At 37.4% G+C, this 27,926-nt stretch overlaps 2 protein-coding genes and 1 long non-coding RNA gene across 12 annotated transcripts in view; 2 read left to right on the forward strand and 1 right to left on the reverse strand.

Moving 5' to 3' along the window:
• LOC131189270 (uncharacterized) lies at positions 1-26,425 on the reverse strand. The gene is made up of 3 exons (XR_009152959.1): positions 26,295-26,425; positions 15,272-15,379; positions 1-706 (listed from the first exon to the last, which is right to left on the reverse strand). It is a non-coding gene; the product is annotated as an uncharacterized LOC131189270 (long non-coding RNA).
• TRAF5 (TNF receptor associated factor 5) lies at positions 1,680-25,047 on the forward strand. 6 transcript variants are annotated; one of them, XM_058165321.1, is made up of 12 exons: positions 1,680-1,979; positions 2,211-2,297; positions 13,994-14,220; positions 15,578-15,635; positions 16,230-16,331; positions 16,980-17,144; positions 18,831-18,908; positions 19,245-19,319; positions 19,560-19,652; positions 21,755-21,895; positions 22,787-22,955; positions 24,295-25,047. In XM_058165321.1, exons 3-12 carry the CDS (start codon positions 14,003-14,005, stop codon positions 24,870-24,872), a joined length of 1,677 nt encoding a protein of 558 aa, XP_058021304.1. In that variant the 5' UTR covers positions 1,680-1,979; positions 2,211-2,297; positions 13,994-14,002; the 3' UTR covers positions 24,873-25,047. The 6 variants fall into 6 exon arrangements, with proteins under 6 accessions (XP_058021304.1, XP_058021306.1, XP_058021302.1 ...); XM_058165323.1 differs by lacking the exon at positions 2,211-2,297 and adding an exon at positions 10,758-10,981; XM_058165320.1 differs by lacking the exons at positions 1,680-1,979; positions 2,211-2,297 and adding exons at positions 10,272-10,544; positions 10,758-10,981.
• LOC131189269 (protein FAM133-like) overlaps positions 26,338-27,926 on the forward strand; it is a 13,371-nt gene continuing 11,782 nt past the window's right edge. Inside the window, exon 1 of one of the 5 annotated variants that reach the window (XM_058165335.1) lies at positions 26,338-26,479. The gene's annotated coding sequence lies outside the window, so the exon portion shown is untranslated. Of the gene's footprint in view, positions 26,579-26,673; positions 27,871-27,926 lie in introns of those variants that run through there. The other 4 variants (XM_058165339.1, XM_058165337.1, XM_058165336.1 and 1 more) reach the window with 4 other exon arrangements.

Consider the following 27,926-nt stretch of genomic DNA (forward strand, 5'->3'; position numbering starts at 1 on the left):
AGCTTTACCAACGTTGTCTTCTGTGAAATCTATATGAGTTAAATCATCATAGTCATTGCTGGTTCGTTTGTGGAATGTTGGATATGTGTTATCGGAGTTAACAAAAACTGAGCCAAAGAAAATGTTGAAGAGGTTTGCTTTGACTGTTTCGTCATTGCATTCTTTGTTGTTAGAATCTTTTAGTGGTGGGATGGATCTTGAATCTTTAAGTTTACTGTTGACAAAATTATAAAAGGCACGATTGGAATTTGTGCGTAGAAGGTTTTCTTCTTGCTTGGTGTGGTAATTTGTGCATTCAGTTTTAATTTGGTTGCATATGTTTCTGTAACGGTTTCTGAAGTTTGTAACATAGCCTTTTTTGTTTCTTTTCCAGAAACAAAGAGATATGAGAATCAGTAGGGATCTCAGGCCAAAGGGTGCTGTCTACACTGTATTTGCTTCCATGATTGGAGCTATATAAATTAAGTGTTAAGTGCAGGGATACTCCAATGTCCATTCGTAACAGTAGGTGGCAATCATCACTGTTTGAAAATTTTAAAGGAGAGGGAGTTCCCCACTGTTCTAGGCAGTCTGTTCCTCTGTTTGGGAACTTTTAGTGTCAGGAGATTCCCCTCAATATTCATCCAGATTGACCCACACATTCCAACTCTGACTCTCAATTCTTCCTTTTGATCCATATGTGGTGGACATGTCCGGGAGCCAAAAACTATTGAGAGAAAATAAAGGGTTGGTTAGAAGAAATGACCCAACAACATATTGATTTAAAACCGGAGTTGTTTTTATTGGGGATCCTACCAGAGAAAATTAGTAAAGAAAATATTTATTTGATTATACATGTAATTACAGCAGCAAGAATTGTAACACACTGTAAGCCGTCCTGAGTCTTCGGAGAAGGGCGGGATATAAATTCAAATTTAAAAAAAAATAAAAAATTGGAAAGTAGAGAAAATACCCCTGGAAGGAGAAATTATTAGAAAAATTTTAGATTGTGCAGAAATGAATAGATTGATGATTGATGATTAAAGAAAGAGAGCATTCAGAACATTTTAACATTTCTTCTAACCAATTTTACCATTGGTTAGAAGAAAGGTACAGATAAGCAATGAATAATTATGCAAGAAAATGATGATAATGTATTTGTGTAAAAATGGTAATAGTTTAAATTGAAGTGAAGAAAGAAGAAACAATAAAACGATGGAGCCAGGAAGAAAACACAGAGACGTCACACGGAAGGAATTGCTGATGTTTTCAATGTATGTTTGTCTATAAAATTAAAAAAGAAATCTTCCTTTTGATCCAGAGGAAAACGCACCCGCTCTCTTCTGCACCTAAAGAGGCTTTCAGATCCCTGCAGACCATTACCAGATCTCCCCTTAAATTTTTAACTTTTGCCAGCTAAACACGCCCACGCCACGCCGTACAGTCAAGCTTTGCTTAAGGAAACCCGCGCTACCTATCCCGACTGACCAACCTAACGGAGCCGCGCGCTTTACAGTACTTCGGCCGCCCACAGAACCGAAGGCGGAACGGGGCCTCGCGCATGCTTACCGTGGGAGTCCCCGAAGTAACTCCCAGTTGATACTTCGGAGAAACAATATCGCCGATTGGCTGAATCGAAGCTTCGCTTGCTGCTTTTTTTTTTCTTTTTTTCCCCCACCACAAAAGGCTCCCGAGCTTCGTGGGGAGGAGGCGCGTATTCGCGAGGCCTCCCTTTCCGACGCCTCTGATCGAGCGGGCGTGGAAAAGAAAACCCCAAGTGCCGGGAGCCTCCGCGCCCCTCAGCTCAGTTGCTAAACTGGATCTCTTCACTCCTCCCCGACCTTAGTCTAAATCTCCTCGCCTCGCTTTCCCGGGTTTGCCTTCACGCGCGTCTTGAAGGCTGCCGGGGGGACCCTTTGCGCTTGTACCGCTGGAGGCTCGGCGGCCGCTGCGGAAGCGAAGGCGGGAAGGCGGCGCAGACGCTCCGAGACGCGCCGCAGGTAGGCGAGCGGAGCGCGTTTTAAACGAGAGTTTTAACGCTGTCTGTCCGAGCCAGTTAGGGCTTCCTTAACTTCGCGGCTCGTTTTTATAGTTTATAGGCTCGCGTTTTATAATTGAGCTAGTGACTTCACAAGGACGCGCGCGGAGTGTGTGCAACTGGATGGGGAAGAGGTGCTCGAGGCGTGGCTAATTCTGCAATTTTAGTTTTAAATCTTTTTTTTTTTTTTAAGCTTCGTAGGGAGAAAAAAATCCGTCTGGTTCAGTTCCAAGCTGGGAGGAAGACGCTGGAAATAAAATGGAGGCTGGCTGGAAAGAAAGTTGGTTGATGAGCAGAACCACGGCGTGCAGTTTGGGGACCGCTGACAAATTAGCTTGAGGAGCGCAGGGGTTTTTATACAGTTTCTGAAAATGCTGCAGGGATTGTGCAGTGTAGGGGAGCCTGATGTCTTCTGCTATTCTAATGGGGGTGGGATAATCCTATTACGTTCTAAAACAGGGGTCTCCAACCTTGGCAACTTTAAGCCTGGCGGACTGGCTGGGGAATTCTGGGAGTTGAAGTCCGCCAGGCTTAAAGTTGCCAAGGTTGGAGACCCCTGTTCTAAAAGGTCACGTCCTGTCCTTAGAATCTGGCTGGGGAAAGGAGGTAAATTTTAATTCCATCGCTGGAGATGAAAGTATTTGGTTTGTGGGCTGGCCCAGGATTTCTTAATGGGCATCTGCTGTCGGCTATTAAGAAAGACTGGGGACTGCATTCCACCTCTAAGAGCATGTTTCTCCATTTCTTCTTTGGGGAAATATAATATTCTGCCTCTTTTACTATTCCCCCAAATATTTCATTTGGGGGGGGCTTTCCACAGCTTCACTGTTGGAGGTTTTTAAGAGAAGACTGGGCAGCCACCTGTCTGAATTGGTGGTATAGGGCCTCCTGCTTGAGCAGGGAAGTAGGACTAGAAGACCTCCAAAGCCCCTTCCAGCTCTGTTCTGATTAAATCAAGATTTTTGCTCGTTTGCATTCCCGGATGGTTTGTTAGTTTGGCAGCACAATCACCTCAGCAGTCTAACTGACTAAATCTTACTGAAGTCAGCGGGTGTTAAGGTTTCAAGATATAAATGACTAGTTGGATTTGGGTGTGCTGAGTTTAAAAGAAAAGTGTATTCTTTCAAATACACCTGCGGGGTATAGTGGACCTGAACTCCTGAATTTTAAAACCGTAGGTGTAAAAACCTCTGAAGGTTCAAAAAGCATGGTAGGGAATTAGGAAGATCCTTTTTGAAAAATAGGAGTAAACATAACCTATGAGTAAACAGAAAAAGTACAGTAGGAGGCTGTACATCTTTCCTCAAAAATAAGTCCCATAGAGCTAGTGGGTGCATAAAGCAATAAATAATCCTCACATCTTAATATAGCATAGATAAATAGTCAAGTGATTCTGCTTTCCCAAAGGCATGCACTTCGTAGTGTACAACTATTCTTTCTTTCTGACATGAAAGAAACTGACAAACTGGGTGGAGTGGTGGTAACCTTCACCCACCTGCCCAGCAACCTTAATGCTCTTTTTCTGCTGTCCAAACAGGTCAGTGATTCTTAAACTGGGATAATTAGCCCAAAACGATAATTGGTGGATATTCTGGAGATAATAGAGCAATTTTGTAATTGCTTGTTTGGGAGTTCAGGATTCAGTTTGTGAATGCCACTCCTGTAAAAAAACTGTCTTGTTTTTTAATGGAGATAATTATATTATTTAAAACCAGAAAAGGGATTTGGTCAAACAGTTCAAGAATCACTGACTTATGAAATAGCTATCAAATCCCCATTGCTATGGTGATAAGTGATCAGCAGGGAAAGTGCAGTTATAGTCTTCAGAGCCTGCATAGAGCTTTAAAATACTACTTCTGGAACCAATTTGTGACATACTTACACAAGATTCTTTGTTGGTTCTAGAAATAATGTTCTAAACAATATAAGCTTTGGAATGAATCAAAAATCCCTCTACTATACAAGATCATTTAATGGAACAAGAATGTATATATGAGTGTGTTTGATTGATTGTTTGTTTGTTTGTTTGCCATTCTGGAGATAAAATGTGCAGTCATGCTCCTTGAAAACTACTGGGACATTGCAAAAAACCCATAAGCTACATTAGATTTTTACACTTGTAATACGAGTATGTGAGACAACCAACATAAGTTGGCCATAGTAGGTAAGAGGGATGGAGAATTGTTTCTATAGATTGTTAAATTTTCTAGTAGACCTTTTCTTCATAAGGATGTGCATAAGTTTTTCAGGGACTTTCCTTACCTCAGAATATAAGCACTGCCAAGAAAGAAAAATTAATTTGATTTAATGTAAATTAATGTCATTAATTTTAATTGCCTTTCAGAGGTTGAGGTTTTTTTGTTTTTACTTTTGAATCAGTATTGACTCCTGGCAACTTCTTGGACTAGTTTTTGCAGTTTTCTTGGCAAGATTTTCACAAGTGGCTTCCCATTACCTGGTTTCTAGGGTTGAAAAAGTGAGTGGCCCAAGGTTACCTACCTAGTTTTGTGCCTAAGATGGGCCGAGAACTCAGCCTGGTTTCTAGCCTGATGTCTTAATCACTACATCAACCTGGCTCTCTTCAGAGGGTTACTTGCAGTTAGTGCAGTAAATTGACTTTGCTTGTATGAAAGCTGCTGCATTAGTGTAAAAAAATAATGTATCAATGCAAAAATAATGTTAGGTAAACTGGACACAATATTGCAGATCCTGTTATGGTTCCAAATTGTCCTTGGTAATCTACATTACTTTTTTTTTCTTTTTTAGATAAATAATAGCTGATTTTTACTTATACTAAAGTAAAATAGAATAGTATTTTTTAAAGTTAGAAAAGGGAATGGAGAATAGCAATACATTAGTTATGAGGAAGATAGTAATGTATGTTTACATATGTGGGCATTTATACAATTAATACCCATAATTTATTTATACAATTTTCTGTACTGCATTATATAATATATTTTTATACATTTAAAAATATTTTAATATTTAATCTTGGATTAGTTATTAACTGTAATTCAAGTGATTTTGCTGTGAGAAATCAATATTAATTATAAACAGTTTCATTATGATGAAAGAATAATACTGACTCTTTGGAGATGCATAACCAATTAAAATAAACTCCAAGAGGTATAGGGGAAAAGTTTTTTGTTTGTTTTTTGCTTGTTTGCAAAAGCAAAACAACAGATTTTAATGCTATTCTTAAACATTTTTGCAATTGTCTGAATTAATAAGGGAAAAGGAACGTTGGCATGCATTCCTAATTCTAAAACGGATGCTGTGCGTGGGGGCAGACCAACTATGAGTTTGGGCCGTGCTGGGTGGGCACAGGAAGGGTGCCGAGGCAAGGGCGGCCATGAGGAATTAGCATTTTTTTTTACCTTTACCTGCATATCACATCAGATATATCATGTTTCCCGGAAAATATGACCTATCCTGAAAACAAGCCCTAGCCGGATTTTCACGCCTGCATCTAATATAAGCCATACCCCCCAAAATAAGCCCTGCCCACCATCTGGTTGCACGAGGCACATGCGAGGCATGTGCGTACAAATCAAGCTCAGATGGAGGGTTGAGCTGCCTCACACACCTTGTACCCACTTACCTTAGAACCACCACAGCCAAGCCTCCCATTCTCCAACACCTCTCATGCCGCTGCCTGAGTTCTTTTGCGGTGGTTTGTTGTGCCTGTGCTGCCGCTTGCCACAGGACACCATGTGGCGAGTTGGGCTGCTGCTGCTGCTCACGGCAGGACACTGCATGGCACGTTGTGCCGGTGCCGCCGCTTGCAGCATGATACCACAAGCCTCATTACACTAGTGCCACCAATCGCTTGCGCAACAGCACAACACACCACGCTGCTTCCTGCCACAAGTGGCAGCACTGGCGCAAGTGGCCACAGAAGTCGAGCACACAGGCACGACAGATGTTGGTGCATGGGAGGCCTGGCTGCGGTGGTTCTAAGGTAAGCAGGTAAGGCATCCTCTGAAAATAAGATCTGGTGCTTATTTTGGGGCCCAAAATAAAATAAGACTGGGTCTTATTTTGGGGGAAGCACAGTAGTCTGCTGATTTTATGCTTCCTGCATAAAACACAAATAGAAAAAAAATTAAAGATACAGCAGCACATGTGATTATGGCATACTTTCCATGTGCCCAGATTAATTTCATCCAGTTTATGTTTACTTCTTGGGGATTTTCCTTGGTGGCACAATGATTAGAATACAGTATTGCAGGCTAACTCTGCCCACTGCCAGGAGTTCGATTTTCACCAGTTTAAGATTGATTCAGCCTTCCATCCGAGTTGGGTAAAATGAAGACCCAGATTGTTGGGAGCAATATGCTGACTCTATAAACTGTTTAGGGAGGGTTGTAAATCATTATGAAGTGGTATATAAGTCTTACTGCTATTGTTAGTGCTATTTTTGCTACTACACCCAAGCTGGAAAAATCATTTTTCATCAAATGCTCTACTGGGTATTTCATAACATGCTCTACTGGATATGAAATTGACTAAGATAACTTACTTCTAAACATACTTGTGTTTTATTTCAATTTAATTCCAATTCAGGTAACCTCCCCTGTCTCTTTTCACCCCAAATCATGATTTGTATGTCTTAGAAATTTTGATTACCCAGAAAAGGGGAAATGTTTTCATAATTTCATTTTGTGAAAAAAAATTGTGCAATTAAATGTTGAGGTCCCCATGCCATCACTGTCTGTGTCCTCTATAGAGATAGGTTTTATTCTGTTTGTTTGCTAAGTGGAGAAAGGCAATTGTATACATCATCCAGTTGTATAAGTTTTCCCCCTTTCAGTTGTGTAGTTGTGGGAAAACAACAAGCATCTACACCAGTGGTAGTCAACCTGATCCCTACCACCCACTAGTGGGCGTTCCAGCTTTCATGGTGGGCGGTAAAGATTTTGTCCGATACTGAAGCACTTTCCTTTTTTTTTAATTTAATTGACTTTTTAAAAAATTTTCATAGCATTATTTAAAAACATTTTCATTAGGTTTTCATAAAATCCCCCATGCAATTTAAATTCTGAAAATATACTATTTGTATTGCCCGTGCATAAGTTTAGTTCACGTTACGTAAGTGAAACTAAATGGCACTATAGTGCGACCGCAAACAAAAGAGCCTCGTCCCAGAACAGCTCGCGCATCTCCCCCCACACCGCCCAGCTGTAACAGACAAGCAGAGGTGGTAGCCAGCGCCCCCCCCAAACCCAATCCACGATACGCGAGAGGCATGCGCAGAAGACGATACATGGTGCATTACTGTGGAACCGGTAGGCGGTACAGAGATACAAAAGTGGGCAGTAGGTATAAAAAGGTTTACCCGTAATCTACACAGTATATCTGAGGTATGATTGGGAAGACAGAGAAACTGGTCTGCAAAAAACCACACCTGACTTCTCTTAAGATTCAGGCTCTTCATTTCTGCTATAGATACTAAAATAGTTATTTCCTAGAATGCTCAACAAAACAATAAATAAATTAAAATAGAAGAACAGGTATTATTGATTTAATTAGATGTACCACATAACTGAATTTGTCTAAAAAGAAGATAGTTCAACTCAAGTCCCTCCAAATGAGGTGTAGCCACCTTACCCTCATCAGCCCTTAAGGATGGCAATTTCAGCTGAAACTAATCCTGGAAATTTCCCCCTGCCTAATAACTGTTTACTTATGTTAAATTCATGCATAAAATATATCTCTTAGAAGCCATTTTTCTAAAAAGACAAACCCAAGAGAAAAAAGTTAAACTGATGTTCAAAAATTATTTTTTTAAAAAAAATACTTATATCGGATTCCCATCTGTGTGTAACAGCTATTCTCTCATTCATATACAAACTAGTCTCATGTAAACAATTAAATGGATCTCTTATTTTGACGGAGATTGCCCGTAGTTCATAATTCCCCATGCATCGCAACTGGCAACTGGCTATGTGCTTATATGATCATGCAAAAGAGCTTGGTAATTGAGTATAATATGTTGCGTTTCTACCTTATTATCAAGTCAACAAAAGCCTTAATTCAGATTAATATTTTCTGAGTGGTAAATGTTGACGTTTTTTGGGTGCACTCATACCCTTTGAGTCATACAGGTGTGATCTACTTTTCTTTTCATGCCTTATCCTGCTTTGATAAACTGTATTGCTTCATACTGTCTTCTGATATGAAATGAAAATTATGTCCCACTTTTGGAATGAAAGGCATGAAAAACACTATTTTCATATTCACATTCTCAGCAATATGTGTAATTTGGACAAAATATATTCCAATTTTCATCTTTTCATCTACTATTCAAGTTGATAGGCATGCTCCATACAATGTGGTAGTCCTATCTTTATTTATTTACTTACTTACTTATAGTACTTTATGTATTTATTTATATTTTTTACTAGTATCAACTGTTAGCATAAAGCATGTTATAATTATGAGTACAGTTTAATGATTCTTTGAATACTTTTAGATTGGCTTCTTAATAAATATGCACACAATTGGAAATTAAGTTTTAATGCTGTATGTTTTCCTTGTTAGCAAAGAATTATAATCCAATGATGCTTTTTACTAAGAATTTATATTCTACAAAAAGAAATAAAAATTCAGATACAAAATCTGAGATCACATATATTAAAAAACATAATGACGTATTATATAACTAATGCTGCTATGATTTAAACTGCTTTGAAAGTTTTAGTAAATGCCAGCTTACTATAATTAGGTGCTTTTTTCAAGAACTGAGAAAGTCTTTTATTTACATACTTTCAAAATAATAAAAATGCAACAGAATGTTTTAGATCTATTTTAGGGAGTTTTGAATTACTGGAGTTATATTTGTTTCTGTAATATGAAAATAATCACAGATTTATAAAACCTAATAAGAAGGAATATTAATTGTTATTAATATTTAGGATTGTAGCTGCAATATACTTGAATATGTTAACAACTGAATAAAACTACGTAAAATGCTTCACAAAATGCACTTGTTTTAAATTGAGGCATGGCCAGTGTTAACATACATAGTGAACTAAATAGTGATATGCCATATCAATATATCGTGTTTTCCCCAAAATAAGACCTATCCTGAAAATAAGCCCTAGCATTTTTAAGTGTGTGTGTGTGTTTAATATAAGCCCTACCCCAAAAATAAGCCCTGGTTTAGATCTCGCCTACTCTATCCGACTGTCCAGTTGCTTGAGGCTGCAGTGGGGCAGCAGGCTGTGCAGCGCCAGTGCCGCTGCCACAAGTGAGGAAAGGTGGTGGTGAAGCTGACACACACAGCTCAGCACCCTGCACAGCCAGACCAGTCCCCTATTGGCGACCTACTCCTGCCTCTTCCCTTTCACTCCCCTCCTGAGCTGGACTGCCAGGAGGATGGGCGGAAAAAAATCAGTCCCCTTACCAATCCCCCTATACCGTTTCTGAGCTGGAGGGAGTGACAGTGAAAGGCCGCCACCACTGTGCATCAGTTGCATCCATCACTGGAGGGGCTTTCTTCAGTTCCCACCCCCCACCCCCCAGATTACCTGGCCACCACCGCCTCCTCTACCTGCTGCGCCGCCTCGTACCAGCTGCTCTCTGTTCATCGCCTGCATTGATGGTTTCAATTGTGGTAGCTCTGGAGGCCACTGGTAGGAAGCAGTGGCGAGCGGGGGGGATCTTTCTCCATATATACTGTACATACCATACAACTCTCACCAGCCCACCCACCTCTGCATTGTCTTTGGGCTGGCTAAGCTCTGGTAAAACTACACTGCCTGGAGCTGGGCGAGGAAGGCCATGCTCCTCTTCCCCAATGGTTCTGCAAAGAGGTTTTCCATGCAGGAGAAGATCGCTTTAATAATAATAATAATAATAATAATAATAATAATAATAATAATAATAATAATAATAATAATAATAATAATAATAATATTTTAATTTGTATACTGCCCTTCTCCCGAAGGACTCAGGGTGGTGAACAGGCAGATAAAATACAAATACATACAATAATTAAAAACATCCCTTAAAAAACTAATTTAAATGCCCAAATGTTAAAAAACATACTCCCCCATAAAATCACAAAATTTTAAAAACCCATCCAATAAAGATAAAAATCAGGCTAGTCCAGCCATACGAAATAAATAAGTTTTACGTCATGCGAAGGTCCTAAGGTCAGGTAATTGTCAAAGTCTGAGGGAAGTTCGTTCCACAGGGTGAGCCCCACAGAGAAGGCCCTCCCCCTGGGGGCCGCCAGTCAACACTGTTGGCTGACGGCACCCTGAGGAGTCCCTCTCTGTGGGAACGTACCGGACGATGGGAGATGGGAGATAGAGGCCGGCAGTAGATGGTCCCGTAGATAGCCCGGTCCTAAGCCTTTCTGCCTTAAAATCCAGAGCAGACATGTTTTCTTCCTGATCAACTGAAGAGAGCTACCAGTATGATTTTTGTAAGAAGCTGAGTGTATGGGTGAATCCAGCCCCCTTGTCACGGGCTGGCCCTGCAGAAAGAGAATCTCCTCCACCACCTCTGACTTCAGGTTAGTGTAGTTTGTCACTCTGATTAATGTGAAAGAATTGAGTAGAGTAATTTACTTAACAGGTCAGGCAAAAGTATTGGGTAGCTGAGTGCAGAACAGTTTTCTAGTTATTCTACCTTTTATTATATATACACACATCCCACCATCCATCTTTTGATTACAGGTGGTCTAGCAATAATTTAGACTTATATACAATTTCATAATGTTTTACAGACCTCTCTGAGCGGTTTACAGAGTCGACCTATGGCCCCCAACAATCTGGGTCCTCGTTTTACTGATCTTGGAAGGCTGTGTCAACTTTGAGCTGGTCAGGATCGAACTCTTGGCAGTGGGCAGAGTTAGCCTGCAATACTGTATTCTAATCATTGTGCCACCACGGCTTCTTGACTTAGGACCACATTTGGAATTAGAATTTATATTACTAACAAGATGGTTAAGTGAGTTATGTCTAATTTTACAATCTTTTCTGTCATGATGTGATCACTGCAGTTACTAAGTGAATGAGGAAGTTGTTAAGCATATCCAGCTTCCCATATTGTCTTGTCAGAAGCTGACTGGGAAGGTTGCAGATGGCAATTACATGACCCCAGGACACTTCAAACCATTGCAAATACATGCTAGTTGCCAAGTGTCCGAATCGTGAACACATGACTGTGCAGTTGCTGCAAAGATCATAAGTGTGTGGACCAGTCCCTTTTTTCATTGCTGTTATAACTTTGAGCATTTGTTAAATATCTGTAGTACAATACCATTTGGCATAGCTCAGTGTTTCTCGACCTTGGCAAGTTTAAGATGGATGGAATTCAATTCCCAGAGTGCCCCAGCCAGCTATGGTTGGCTTCTGGCAGTTAAAGTCCACCCATCTTAAACTTGCCAAGGTTGAGATACACTGACCATATCTTATAGAAATGGGTTTGCAACCAAAATAATCTGAATACCCGAGGGAAATGTCTGAACCTGGAGAGATGCTTTAATTGAAATGAGGTGAACCACACATGAATGGTGGTGCAGCTAATAAGGTACAAAATAGAGTTTAAAAACAAAAGAAATACAGTATATATTCTGTAGGAATGTTAAACGTCACGAGATACAATGGGTTAGAAGCAGGAAACATGTAGAAAAGTTGCTTCCTGTCTCACAAACTTAAATTTAGTTTCTGACAAATGGAAGCTGATGGAAATATGCATTATGTTTTTAAAAGTACCACAGCTCTGTGTGGTTTTTAAACTTAATTTCCTCCTTACAGTTACTCTAATATTTGAATCATAGTGTAAAAAGCAGTTTTATGAATCTTAATTTTGGAATGAAAACCTTTTGAGATTTTAATTTGCAACAATAAAAAAATTAAAAACATTAATTTAGACTATATAGTTTCTTGATATACTGTATGAAGTCAAAAAAAGAATTTAGATTTATTTTTTGGGTGTGTGCTGTATCTGTTATGATGATTTTTGTGTAATTAAAAAAACTGCTCCCACTGACCACGGGTTCAAAATGAATGTACAGTAAATAATTTTCAGAATGTGGGAGTCTACATCCATGTTTCTCAGACTCAGCAACTTTGAAATGTGTGGAGTTGAACTCCCAGAATTTCCCAAACAGCAGTGGGCAACTGGAGCTGATTAACTGGATAAGATCAGACTCTAGACCCTGTCCAGTTAATCAGCTCTATTTATCAATTCTAGGGTTAGATTAATGTTGGTTTTCTGTCATGTGTCATGTGGCCAAATTTAACCTTAATCTCATTAAATCACAGTATTTTCAGATTCAGATTATATATAATTGAGAGTACTATCATTTTGTTTGTGTTTAATTTTCCAGAGGACAATCATGATTCTCTCTCTCAGTGAAAATAATGAAGTGTTTAGCCATGTTTTGAAGAGAAATGCATTTATTATGTCCTACATTTTTGTAGATGGTCCATTCATGTGTTGCTACTTAGATGCCTGAAGCACCATCCTAGGAAATTTAACGAAGATACATTTAACAATTGCTAGGGAAGGGAGTGGAAGAAAATACCCAAGGAGAGATGGGAAACATCAACAATTTATTGTAAAAAATAGTCTATAGTAATCTGATTTGGTTCCGCAACCCAGCAAGACAGGCACAGACTTCAGAGGATAATTAGAATGCAGAAAAAACAATTACTACCAAGCTGCCTTCCATTAAGGACCTGTATACTGCACGAGTCAAAAAGAGGGCTGTGAAAATATTTACAGACCACTCACATCCTGGACATAAACTGTTTCAACTCCTACCCTCAAAATGACGCTATAGAGCACTGCACACCAGAACAACTAGACACAAGAACAGTTTTTTCCCAAACGCCATCACTCTGCTAAACAAAAATTCCCTCAACACTGTCAAACTATTTATTAAGTCTGCATTACTATTAATCTTCTCATTGTTCCTATCACTCATCTCCTCCCACTTGTGACTGTATGATTGTAACCTTGTTGCTGGTATCCTTGAGATTTATATTGACTTGTTTCCCTATGACTATCATTAAGTATTGTACCTTATGATTCGTGATGAATGTATCTTTTCTTTTATGTACTCTGAGAGCGTATGCACCAAGACAAATTCCTTGTGTGTCCAATCACACTTGGCCAATAAAGAATTATATTTAAAATGAATGCATAGCATGCTGGCTGCAAAATGCTAGGAGTCGCCAGTCCACACATTTTAAAGTTGCCGAGTCTGAAGAGACTTGCTATGGATGAAAGAGCCTTAGGCTTTCACTAAAGATAATGAGATCCTAATCATTGAGCTGCACTGATAATTCCTATCAACCTTACTCCCTGCTCAGGATGATGTAATTTATCAAAATAAAAGGAACATTAATTGAAACAGCAATTTTTAATGGTATGGGGCTTATATTTGGGGGTTCTCAGAAAGTGGGTTGTAACATGATGATTTTGAGGGGCAGGCGGAGAATGATGATGATATACAGTACCTACAATGTGAAATCACAGCTGCCAGTTCTTTAGCTAGTGTTGGACTTCATTAGCATCAAGTTGTTCCCAGGAACCTAAGATATCGTATTATATGTGTGGATTCATGCAGTTTGACTTTTTGTAATTTACAGATGGAAATTTTGTCAATACACAGTGTTGTTCTAAACTTTTTGGTATGGCATCCAGTATGCCAAAAACCACTGGGACCACCACTGCTAATTTATGCCATAATCCATAAACTTCAATTTTCTGATCTTGATACTTCATAATCTTCTTATTCTTTTTCTTCTATTTTACTATTGCCTGGCATTGCAGCTGTTTACACCAAGTGTTTTGATTTGTAGACAAATTGCTGGCATTATGTAATATTTTATTTTCCTTACCAAATTAAGGTAAGGATCTGGATAAATTTCTTAGTGCTGAGACACAAAGAGAGGGAGAAGTAACATTACCACTCAATAATTATATTTCTCTTCATGATTTTATTCATAGTTAAAGTCCATGGCCTCTGAAGATCTTGCAGGCCAGTTACCAAATCTGTACGTCCGACAGAACTCCTCAAATGCAGTTTCTCTAGAATTTGACCCTGATGTCAACTATCAGTTTGTGGAAATCTTAGATGAACGATACAAATGTACACGCTGTCACCTAGTCCTCCATAATCCACACCAGACAGGATGTGGACATAGATTTTGCCAGCATTACATTGTTTCTTTGAGGTATGAATGGCTTCTTTTTCTTACAATATTTGTGCAAATCAGTGCTGTCACTGTTTCCTTCATAACAATTATATAGTTTGTATTTCTGATTGTTATGGGGGGGTTAGGATTTGATGAGAATTACAGGAGTATAACTGATTTAGGAGGAAAAAATTTTAGCACATGCTTGTTTTATTTTTAACTATACCTTGTGTTTATTCCGAGAAGTTGGGGGGGGCTTTTTGAAGGGAGGGGAGAGGGGGGTTGGAGGGGGGAAAGGGGGGGAGAAAAAGCTTTTTTTAAAAAAAAATATTTCAATTAAAAAAAAAAAACAATTATACAGTTTGTGAATTTATAGAATGTGCAAGGCTAACCCATAAAAGGATGCTTATTTAATTTTGCTCTTCTGGGGGTGCTATAAAATTCCAGCAGACTTATGTATGTAAGTGCTCCTTAAAATAAATGAATTTCAGATATATTTAATGCTATCTGGTTACTATTCATAGTAATTTCCCCCAGTAACTTACAGCTAGACTGTACCAAAATAAGTAAAATGTGGGCAGATTTTGTATTTTGGCTGGGTAATGCTGTGAGAAGCACAAGGTAAAGTCCCTAGTAAGAAATGGCCCATATATTCTGAACATAAGATCTTAAATACTGTATTTTCCCATGAAGTTTTTTTTTCAGCACTTGAAATCATACGTGACTTAGAGCGCAAAAGCATTACAATGATTGAATCAAGTGTGGTTTAGTGTCATATCTTTACAAAAAATTGATAATTTTTTTTAAAAAACTTCTAATCTGATTGTTAAAAGTCTCATTTTGATCCACTAGGTTTTCATTAGAATTGCTGTTTTCTTTTTCTGAAATATCCAGAAGCTTCTGGTTATATCTTATGAATGAAACTGACATGATAGCTGTTCTCTCAAAGTGACATTTGCTAATTAGGGTGTTATTAATGAACGTGTAATGAACGTGTGAGGGCAAAGCTGTGTAGAATCATGTCTGGAAATACTGGCCTCAACTTTATCATTTCTTTCTTCTTTTTGTTGAATAAACCGCTCATACTCACATTCACCTGGTAGTGATCTTACTTCACTCAGATCATGTGGATCTTTGAACTTTCCACAGTAGCATTTTGAAACTAGAGAAACCTCTCATTTTGTAAGGATAGCTCTCTCTAAGGATATAGATATATGAAGATAGAGATAGAGATAGAGTTATTCTCATGAAATATATATTGCAAACTAACAATGCAAAATAAATGTTACAAATTTTACTATTTTTATGCACCAACAGCATAAAAATAATAAATAAAAAATATAAATACAAAAGTTTCAAGTCTATAACCAGAGAAAATTTGTTTCTGTCCTTATAGAGATTTAAATACAGTACCTACATGTCCTATAGACAATGAAATAATAAAACTTCAAGAGGTAAGAAAAGTAGTTTATATGACTTTATTCTTATATTCATATTCATACAATCAGTTTTATGCTATTTGGGGTAATCTGTTTATTGATTTTTTTCTTATTGTACTGCTAAATGGAAATTATAATCAAAGTAAGGGAAATTTAAACCCAAATGAAAAAGAAATATAAAAATTTGAAAATAATCCTTGCTAAATAGTATTCTCAAAATACTATTGATATACCTCCTTATATTTCCTCATATATATGTTTATATACTATATAATCTTTTGTGTGATGCTTATATATATTGTTGTGACAAATAAAATAAATAAATAAATAAATAAAATAAAGCTTGTATTGAGACTTAGCATTATTTCCAGATATGGGAAATCTTATCTTAATAATATAGTTCTTTCCCATTTCTTTCATTCCACACATAATGTTGCAGTTTGCAGAGAGAGTATCATCTCTATAAAATGCACATAAATAATATATAAAATGTAATAATTAATTTTAGTAAGGTTGCCAGGCTGTGTCTTTCAGGCAAAGGATTGTAATGAATTACTACTTTTTTGCTTCTGTGTATATCAAAATCATACTTTTTGTTTTAAATTTAAGGTTTTCAAAGATAATTGCTGCAAAAGAGAAGTACTCAATTTGCAAGTATTTTGTAAAAATTCACCAGCCTGCACTGCAAAGTTATGTCTAGGGCGATACCAGGTTTGTATTCCTGTATTATAATATCGAGCAAGTTGAAAATAAATGCTTCTAGAAACTGAAAACCAATCTTTCTTCACCTTTTTATCAACTATCTTTTTGAAGAAAATAAAAAATGTCAGAAAACTGCAATTCTTTCTCTATCCATTGCAATTTTTAAACTTATTATCAAAATGCACAAAGAAGTTTAGTTTCGTAGCCTAAACAAGTTCTTCCAAATGTATTGTTCAAGAATATGCAAAGACTAGATTTTTTCAGAAATCTGTTCTGTGTTCCCCTTCCCTCTATCTAGCTAATGCTGAAATGGAAGTTTAAGCTACATCATTCTATTCTATTGAGCTAGATGTTTGTCCATTGAGATAATCAGTAATGCCATTTATTAAGTGTGCCTTTGTTTTGCCTTTCTTTTGTTCTATAAATGAGCAGCTATGCTCCCCACTGACTCTGGGTGACAAACCGCATATATAAAATGCAGTGAGATAGTGGTCAAGAATAGCACTTTCCTTCACTGTCCCGCCTAGTTTTTATTCAGAGTTTGTTTGAGCAAGACATGCATGCTAAACAGAGCAGAATAGGGATCTGGTTTGGGAACACATGGCTTCTACAGTAGTAGTATTCTACTTATGCATTATTCTACTTTTCTATTTACAGGATCACCTGCAACAGTGTTTGTTTGAAACTGTGCAGTGTACTAATGAAGGCTGTCATGAAAAAATCATTTTGAAGGATTTAAAAGAACACCTTATTCAGCAATGTAACTTTAGAAAAGAACAGTGCCAGTACTGTAAACAGCCTATTATATCAGTTAATTTAAAGGTTAGATTTCAGCTAAAATGTTTTAAATTGTGTATTTTAAATTACATTATAATTTTATTTTTATAATGCTATGAATTATATATGAACACATCCAGAAGATACCATATTGGAGAAAGTTATAGATTACTGTCTCCCATATGATCTATCACAGTCTTGAAAATAGTGAAGGCACTCTGGATTATGCTATCATCTATAAAACACATAATTTTGAAAATGCAAATTAGAAGCATTTTTGACACTAGTTGAAATTCGTTGGCTGCTAAAGAGCTACCAACTGTGAGATGCTATTATTTCTGTATCAGATCTTATTAGAACTACAAGGAGTAGTTCATGTTGCCATAACTTTCTCAGAGGTTTCCTGAAATGTTTTGGTATTGCTGTTTCTTAAGTATCAAATCATTGTCATTTACAGCAGCTTCAGGCTGGGAGAGTAACATTTTTAGTTTATGCTTGGTTTTTTTCCAATCAGCAAGAGGAATACAAACTCAGAATAGAATAGAATAGAATAGAATAGAATAGAATAGAATAGAATAGAATAGAATAGAATAGAATTTATTGGCCAAATGTGATTGGACACACAAGGAATTTGTCTTGGTACATATGCTCTCAATGTACATAAAAGAAACAATATCAATATCAACTGCAATTTCTAAGGAACTAAAATAACTAGAAACAGATACTAGTTTTCTATTTTATAACCAATTAGTTTATTGCTAGTTGTTTCAACATATTTTCAGATAAGGACCATTTTCTTCTGCTTAAGCACAGCAGAAAATGGAGGAAAATAAAAACAAGAGAAACCAGTAACTATAATGGAACCTCCCATAGTTCTTTGGAAAGTAAAGGCCTGGAAGATCAGAAGTGCTTTTAAACATCTAACCTTACCTTATGATAGTGTTAAGTACTCAGGGTTTTGGTTTCTTGTATGCGGTATCTTGAAGGGCTGATATCAATTTTGCAAATCTGAAACCTCTTCTTCCCTTCCTTGCTGTCATTTTCCAGAGAACTATTGAGAGTCCCTTCTGAGTCACTTCCCACACATTTATTCCTTCAACGAGCTGAGACAGCTCTTGTCTAACCACTGACTTGTCTAACTATTGCAGCTCTTCTTCCTCCTCTCTCCAAGTTTATTCTCACAAACTATTACAGCAATATAATTAATGAAAGATTAGCAGTTTTAAATTAAATCTTTAAAATATTGTGACATCAATTCTCTTGATAGCTTATTTTTTATATAGCCCAAGTGCATCACCAAAATAGAGGTGTGTTGTGGTTGTGCAGGTGTTTGGGTGGGGGGAAAGAATTTGGACATACTCAGTCACCATTATATGCTAACTATATTTGGGAGGGAAGGAAATGGAAATATCTAGGAAGAAGACATAGCTGATTGCCTGGATCATGAACGGAGACTCCACATTGCTGCATTCTGATATTATCCATTAAGCAAGTTCAATAACCACAGATAGAACTTTTGGAAAAAGTAGTTACTCAACTGTATTCCTTCCAATAATGTCAATAATCTCCCTGTCCTTGTGAACTGTGCCTGTAATTGATTCTATTAGGACTTTAAATGAGCAGTGGTAAACATTTATTTACAATCATTTGTATGCCGCCTGTTTTCACTAACTGACAAGTCTCTTTGTTGTGCTTGTTAACTGTCATCACCAACTTCCAATGTATTTTCAGACCCATGAAAAAGTAGATTGCCCAGATTATCCCTGGATTTGTCCCTATGGCTGCATGCAGATGGTTCTGATGAAAGAGGTACAATATTATTTTTAGCTCATTAAAAGAAGAATTTTAAAATGTAATACAATATTTTAATAACAAACTATGCCTACTTTTGCTAGTTTTTCTCTGGTATGCAAAGAACTGTATTTAATCTTAGCAAAGTAATTCTATATTGCCATAAACGTATCTTGTAATATTAAAATTATTATTGAAATTGGAAATGATTATTAGACAATTTCCTTATTCCTAGGAAATTGTCTAATTTTTATCAAAGTTTTTATAGAATGTTGGTAAAAATTATGCTTATTAACCCTCGTTCTCCTACCAAAATATTTCATTAATGCCTACCTGAATCTCTGATTTTTACAGGCAGAATATCATGTTTTGGTATGTCCTGAAATGGAAATTGATTGTCCATATAAAACGTGTGGCTGTCCTAAAAAGGTATTGCACAATAAGACAGACATAATTGGTACTATAGTAGAAGCAGACTTTCCAAAACACAAAAGGGAACCAGTTAATCACTGAATATTTTTCCAGTCCTCTTTGAAGTTTGAGCAATAGTGAAGCTTTTCCCAATATCCTAATTATTTTAAAACCATGCTAAGAAGAGAATGTACTAATCAGGGTGCTTTCTCAATTATCTATTACATTTGATATAACTTCTACATCTATTTTTTGTAGATTAAAAGAAGCAAGTTTTTAGAACACGAGGATATCTTCTTGAGAGAACATATGCTACACATTGTAGATAAGAACTCAAAGCTGGAAGATCAGGTAAAGTGCACATTCTTGTAAATTCCCAAAAGTTGTTTTTAAAAATGAAAGCTGTTTTGGGAATTGATGTAGAATGAGGTTGGAAAAATGACTTCACATCTCATGGAGTACCATCATCAATGTGAAAATTGCTTTACTGCGTTAGCATTTAACTTTATCTTACTTGGGACATTTTTAGCGGTTTCCCATTTTGCTATTAATTAAACCTAAACTATTGAATTTATGTAGGCTGATTGCATCATGTTTCCTCAGAAGCATGTAACACAAAACTGACACCGACATCAGATCATTGCAGCAATTCTTTTGAAACAAGAATTTTCAAGGTTCTCCCTTGGCCAAAGGATGGACATAGATACTGTCGGCAAGATGAAATAGAGTATAATGTGTTCCAGTGGATGAAAAATTTTGTATCTTTTTTAAACACCATCAGGGCTTGAGTTACTTCTGACATGTCAAAAGATGCAATTACCTGAATGATTTTTAGCAGTGATTTTGAAAAGTTTAGTGCCATAACAATTCATTTCGATTCCTCTTACAATGCGAAAATTATGACACTTACACAATTTGGCAGATGGGCATTCATGGGATTCCCTACTTCTGAATTCCCCTTATTTTTCAGATTTATATTAACTATTTTCAGTTTTCTGTTGATTAAAAATTACTGTGCTTGTAGCATACATCCGAAAAACTTTTTTTAATTAAATATTTTGGACAATATAGTTTTCCAAGATGTGACTGGAAATTAAAGTAGTCAGCAGATTCTATTAGTACATGAAAGTGGGAAGTTATATCCTTGCATAGTAATTGAATGGTCTGAGTATCTTCTGACTCAGGATCCAAATGCAGTCCTTTTTCCAGGCATTTTGTTCCAGAAACATTGCTACACAGTTAGTAATATAGGAAACCATTACAGATTTAGAAAGCTGCAAGGTGTGGCTTAAGTTTGACAAGATGGTTATAATTCTATTTGGGAAAAAGTAAGAATGAGGGCACATAAGTACAAGAATGTGAAATGTTATGTTTGAGTCAAAAAATAGAACATAGGGGATGTTATTATTCTCCCAGGTGAATTTTTCTAGAAAGATGTGAATTACAGGTAGTCCTCCACTTACAATTGTAATTGAGTCTGGCAATTACAGTAGTTAAGTCATGAAAGTCATAAAGCAGGTCATGAGATGTGGTAAGTACCTTTTCTGAGGTCCATTGTAACTTTGAATACTTGCTAAGTGAACACTCTTAAGTTGAAGATTACTTGTAGTTGGCTTGTTGTTTGGTATAGCCAACCAATCCAACAACCCATTTTTGACCTGCAGAATGCTTCTGGAGGCAGGAGAACTGAAAAACTGGGCACGTGGATACCCCAGGAGGCCAAAAATGGGCCTGTTTTACCCTTTTTCATCAAAAACAGCTCATTTCAGCTCATTTTTGGCCTGCAGAATGCTTCTGGAGGTGGGGGAGTGAAAAACAGGGCGCACGGACATCCTGGGAGGTGCGTTTTTGGCCTCCCCCGCCTCCAATAGCACTCTATAGGCCAAAAACGGGGCACACAGAGGCCTCTTGGGGCATCCACATGCCCCGTTTATCTCCCCTGCCTCCAGAAGATAGAGTGAAAGAGAGAGATAGACGAGAGATAGAGTGAGAAAGAGAACCAGAGATAGATAGACAGAGAGAGATAGAGTGAGAAAGACAGACAGACAGAGATAGGGAGGGAGGGAGGGAAAGAGAGAGAGACAAGAGAGAGAAAGAGATTCCTAAACAACTGAAAAAGAGATCTAGTAAAAAGAAAAGTCAACCAAAAGAGCAATATGCAAACAAAAACAAATAAAACACCCCCAGGAGAAGCAAAACAAATTAAAGTTTAATTTGTGTGCATTGTTTAATGGATTGCTAAATTGGTGACGCCTACCCAGTCACATGACCACCTAGCCATGACCACCCAGCCAATCCGGCCCCTCAACAGTCTGAGGGACTGTGAATTGGCCCCGTTTAAAAAGTTTGAGGACCCCTGTTGTAGGCTGTACTGTAGCTGCATTTGTGTGTGTGTGTGTGTGAAAACTGTTTTTAATTGCTTACACTAACAGTTTTAATCTTTCTCTTTGCAGATTGCTGACCTTTATAAGAGCCTTAAATATAAAGAGAAAAAAATCTTGCAACTGTCAGATATGATTAAAAATTGTGAGAGAGAATTCAGACAATTATCTCACCTATTTTGCAAAAACAGCAACCTGCTGGCAAGCACTCAGGTAAAATAATTCTCCTTTCCTAGTACTTTCTACATCTCAATAGAAAATCAGTGAAAATCAATTTGTGAGGAGATTTTAGCTTTTTTTAAAAAATGTTTTTATTATATATTTGCATTCTGAAAACATTGAATAGTTTTTAATGTTAGTAATGCTTTATTGATATACTTTTTTTCAAATTTGTGTTTTTTTATCAGAATCAGATGTCCTAGTCATATCTCATTAACTGAGATGGTCCTTGATATAAGTCTGAAGCTTATGTCATAAATAAAAAACAATAAAAAAATAATTATGCATCTCATTCCTCTATAGAATGTCACAATTTCAAAAATGAACCAAATACTAGATAAACAATTGCCTGCATCCCCAAGGAACTGCTACAGTAAAAAAATGAGGAAGGAAAAGGCTGGAGGCTCAATTTTCTTAAGCCTCCCAAAAGAGTTGTATGAAAGAAGTCTTGTTACCATGTCACAGTGCTATTGCAGAGGGCACAACAGAGCAATTAGAATTTAACACTTCTACTTACTTACTCAACTCATATATGATATTACGGTTCATTCATAGATCACTTAGCTATCTGTAAGAGTTCAGGTATGGAATGCTACACTTTCACCATCTTGAATATTATTGCACAGAATACTAACACAAGTAGGATTTCTATTACATTCTCTCCTTCTGAGGTTTAGGGAATTTTTATTTTCAAGTAGTTAACATTTTGAACATAGCTTGTGGAAAATGTTGACTATTTGGAAAGATTCCAAAGGTTAGAAATTTTGTTCCTAATAGATTCATTGAAGGTTTAATAAAGATATTAAATAATGCTAGTTGCTGTATTTTTATTTTATTTTAAAATTGTGTTCTTCCTCTTACCCTTCATCAACAATGCAACTGAAGACTTTGGCCATTCACATTGATAAAAATACCTTTTTGGAAACACAAGTAAGACAGCTGATACAAAAGACAAATCAACAGCAAAGCAAACTGGACCTGAGAACGCTACTAGACACCATCGATAACCTAAAGCAGAAAGTTGCTCTTCTTGAATCATATGATCAACGTCTAGGTATTATTGGATTTACTTTCTCATAGATCTGATTGGCAACCCCAAGTAGAAGTTGGTAAAGAGGGTCATACAGATACCAGTTCTCAAACTTTTACTTTTGTCAGAGACAGTTCCCAGTTCTTGAAGTATTCCTTCAGTTTTTGTTGTCTGATTGTGTAATATTGATCTGTCTGTAGATGAGGGATCCACTTTTGTACATCTTCAATCAAAGCCAAAAAAGCCAAAATGGGTTGTGCCATCTTCTTTACAATAATTGGTATATCAATTAACTATATACTAATTCACTTAAATGCACGTTTGAGATCAGTCCAACCCAATCAATAGGTTTGTTATTGGAAAAACTGCTAGATATTCCCCTTGAGCCTCCTGTAGAGATTTGGGATAGACAGCTAATAAAAGAAGACACCCTTCTCTATCACCACACAATTTCCATGTAGGATATGTGTGTTTGTGAGGTGGGGGGGAGAGAATAAATAGCAGGAGCAAATTACTCATGACTAAGAACAGCACTTCTTTTCTTTGTGTCCTTTGCAACAGGGTAGTAATAATGACATTTTTCAGTTCCTGCGCTAAAGACCCCCTAATGTCTTCCCCCTTGATCATTCCTCGTTTCCCTCTGTGTAGTGGAAACACTAATTGTAACCACTCTGAGTTGTCATGGCTAGTTGGTGGCCTACTAACCATCTGCTTTCAACATGTTTCCTCTGGAGTGAAAACATTGCTTTGGTTCATTTGTTATTTGTGTGTTATTTGAACCCAATCACTGCATATTCAACCCACAATTTACCATTTTCTATAAGGCCATTTATGTTTTGTTTATTTAAACAATTTATATGACCACTCACCTTGCTTCTATCTGTGACTCCAGATGGCTAACACAATATAGCTTATTCAGTAAATACAATTAAGTAAACTTTGGCTTAGTAAAATCTGATAATGTTGCATTTGAGTTTACCTTTACTGATTTCTTTTTCACTAAATACGGGATTGTACTCTACAACTTCAGCGTTTTTTTCAGGGGGGACCAATTTTAAGTTTCAGAGCAGTCATATCCATATGTAATTAAAAATTACAAGCTAACTTACTACCAATTTTAAGTACAAAATTGGTTTCAATCAATAGAGAAATAGATTGGGTCTCAAAAAAAAGCATATATTCTTTATACAGAAAATTGTGTGATGGATTCTGAATAACCGATATAAACAATGAGATATTAATTTGGAACATTTATTTGAAACAATACAAATGCTGATTTCTAAATCTGCATGTCATTCTCACCTCATCCCTACCCCATGCCATAAAAAACAAATCCTGAAATGTACCTCTCTTACTCCTCTAGTTGTTTTAGAAGACTTGGCTACCCAACAAGACGCTGTCTTCAGAATGCACAAAACACAACTTAACAAAAACGAAGAACGGTTCAAGATTTTGGAAGGAGCAAGTTACAATGGAAAATTGATCTGGAAAATTACAGACTATAAAATTAAGAAGAAAGAAGCTATAGAAGGGCACAGCCTCTCCTTATTTAGTCAGCCTTTTTATACCAGCCACTGTGGATATAGAATGTCTGCCAGAGTATATTTAAACGGAGATGGCTCAGGGCGGGGAACTCATGTTTCGTTGTATTTTGTAGTGATGAGAGGAGAATTTGATTCATTATTATCATGGCCTTTCAAGCAAAAGGTTACACTTATGCTTTTGGACCAAAGTGGAAAGAAAAAACATATATGTGAAACTTTCAAAGCTGATCCTAACAGCAGCAGCTTCAAAAGGCCAGAAGGAGAAATGAATGTGGCTTCTGGGTGTCCTCGGTTTGTTGCACACTCTGTGTTGGAAAATGCAAAAAATACCTACATCAAAGATGATACACTCTTTCTGAAAGTAATGGTAGATTTGACTGATCTTGAGGAATTATGAGAATACCCATTATAAAACATTAGAGTGAACACTTTTTATGCTCTCTGGATTTTTTCAAACCTGTGAAAGCTGCTCTGTGGTCTACCAAGCTGTTTTTTGTACAGTTTTGAAAGACTGTTGTATTTTTGTACATTTAAAATGTTGTCTTAATAAAACATGTTAATGGTTCAGTGAATTATGAACATCCAGCAAAATTTGATTATTATTATGCTCTATTACTGTTTCAGTTTAAATGGTTGATTATGTTTTGGCAAGTCAGTGTTGACTCTTATGACCACATAGATAGATCTTCTCCAGGACAATGAGCTCAACCTGATTCTTCAGGACTCTCAATGATGTTCCACTGCTTCTCAGTGCAAAGAATACCTACAATCCATCACATTCTGGTTAACAATTAGATACTAACAAAATGATCCTTTTGAAATAAACCACTATTTATATTCTCTGCATCATTTGAAGTCAAACTCAATTAACAACTATGAAGAATGGAAAAATTACATTTTCTGGTGCCTTCAGATTTCATTATTTTTAATCTGTTCCTTCAAGCCAGATCCTTCATAAATCATTTTTCACAGCCCAATTCAAAAGTACAAACTTAATACACACATCATTCCAATTTTTAAATGGAACCCATTTGAAACTATTGTCCCAATTTAGATATTTTTTGCCTGCAAGAACAATCCATTTACAGTAGCATATCCATTAATTTTTAGTGCCTTCAAGTTACGGATCTGCCCGATTTTCTCTAGAATCCATTTATTGCAAATCGGAGATCACATCCCATGTATAGTTACGAATTTGAAGATCATTTGCACCAACCTTGTGCTAAAACACGGAAGAGTTTTTTATGCCAAACCCTGCTAGAGAAGGCAATGCAGTGCTTCTCTACACACGACTCATAATCCCATTGCTCCTGACCAGTGGTGAAATCCAAATTTTTTTACTACCGGTTCTGTGGGCATGGCTTGGTAGACATGGCAGGGGAAGGATACTGCAAAATCTTCATTCCCATCCCACTCCAGGGGGAAGGATATTGCAAGATCTCCATTCCCACCCCACTCTGGAGCCAGCCAGAGGTGGTATTTGCTGGTTCTCCAAACTGCTCAAAATTTCCGCTACCGGTTCTCCAGAACCTGCTGGGTTTCACTCCTGCCCCTGACTTATTGCTAGCTTAATTATGGTTTGCTCAAACGCAGTTTCCTGAATTCATAAGAGACTGAACCCCACTATTCATAAGCGAGCCTAAAAGATGGGTGAGGGCAAATGACAATAGTTTGTGCTTCGCCCCCTTTTTGAAGCGCGGTCCAAGCGGCTGAGGACAGACGCGAACGCCTCCCACTCCCTGCTCCCTTCTCTGCTTATGCGCTTCGTTCGAAACTACAGAGAGGCGGCCGGAAGCGTAGCCATACGATATTCGCTTACAATTATTTCCGGGATGTGGGCGCCAGCCTGGTCCCGACAGGCGGCAGAGCTCAACATTGTGGTTCCGGGTTCCGGGAGATCACGGGGCCGCAGCGGCTGTTTTTCGTAAATCGCCGCCGTCTCCGCGTTCGCTTCCGCTGTCTGCCAGAAACCCCTCCTGAGAGCAGAGGGAGGTGAAGTTGTAGGTGGGCTTCTCTGGATTGCTGGACCAAGTTCGTGCGGCTCTCGGTGCTATTGCCTAGTTCTGGGGACGCGTAATGCATCATTCGCAATCCTAATCCTAAGTATTTACGAGCACCGTCTTCCTGATTGAAACGGCGACGGAAGTGCAAATAAACCCGAGTGCAAATAAACCCGAGAGACTCCGGTTGCGAGGAAGAAAGCCTGGGCGGGGGTGGGGTCTGTGGTGGGGAGAGAGAGATCGCACAAGCGTCTACTGTAACCCGCAGCCTTTAGAGACGCCCCGTGTGAAATGAATTCGCCGCGTTTGCCACGACCACACTGATATTTGCATGTAGCTCCTTATGGCAGAGAGAGATTACAGTCCTCGTTTCTCCTTTTATAAATAAAGGATAGATATAATCGACTTTTCCATGGACCTGCATTGGGGATAATTTTTTTTTGTCCTTTAAAAGAAAAAAATAGGAAAAACAGCGGAGATTCGTAATACCTAAAAGAGATTTATTACACTATAAATGGTTGTGATTTGCTATTGAGAAAAATATTTGGTGCTTACCTTGCTTGTAGATATATATTGGGGTTTGCTGCATCATTTTCCGCCTTCACATGACACTGTGAAGCATAATGACATATACAGACTGGGTTTCTACACTGTTCAACCAAAATTGGCTAATTTATTGCTTAGTGAATTTTCTGGTTTCAATCAGCAGTCTCCTGCCAAAATCGTATTTTTTGTATAATGGGTCTTTATCTTACTTAATGTTTAACTGAACATTTCTATAGGTGATTTTTCATAAAATGTAATACAAAATGTTCATAAAGTAGCATATGTATTGATTGATTAACTGATTAATTCATCAAAAAAGACTAAAGGCAACACTTTATGAATGTTGCATCTCTGTAGCCTTTACGTCTATGGAGCCTTTATGTCTATGGAGCCTTTAAGTCTTAGCCCTTAAGGAATAGGCTTGGGGTTCTCGATACTGCTGTTTTGATTTGCTATGATAGATTGATATGGTTATTGGAGGTACTTGGCATCATAATAACGATGGTACTGGTATAACGGAGGTACTTCAGCAGCAAACTAAGTTACAGTAGTAACAAAACCATCGTGAGATAAAACATGTTAAGAATAGACAACCAATGTACATCTGGTAAAAGTTGTAGAGTTAATCTATAAGTATTTGGCTTATGTTCTGTATAACTTCCAAAAATTGGAACTGACGTGTATATTAAGGGCCGTTTAATTTGTGCTACTGTGAATTTTTATAAACTCTGTATTAAAGATTCATGCCAAATTGCTTTATGCAATATGAAGCCACTTTTCAGAAGCCTACTCCTTAAATTGCATATTTTATTATGATAGCAGATTTATCCTATAAAGAAGCCTATGAAGGTGATTATCACTTTGAAGAATTATATTACATGTGCATATATGTAATTGGGTTACTG

The sequence above is a fragment of the Ahaetulla prasina genome, chromosome 1, assembly GCF_028640845.1.
Source record: "Ahaetulla prasina isolate Xishuangbanna chromosome 1, ASM2864084v1, whole genome shotgun sequence".
Taxonomy (NCBI): Eukaryota; Metazoa; Chordata; class Lepidosauria; order Squamata; family Colubridae; genus Ahaetulla; species Ahaetulla prasina.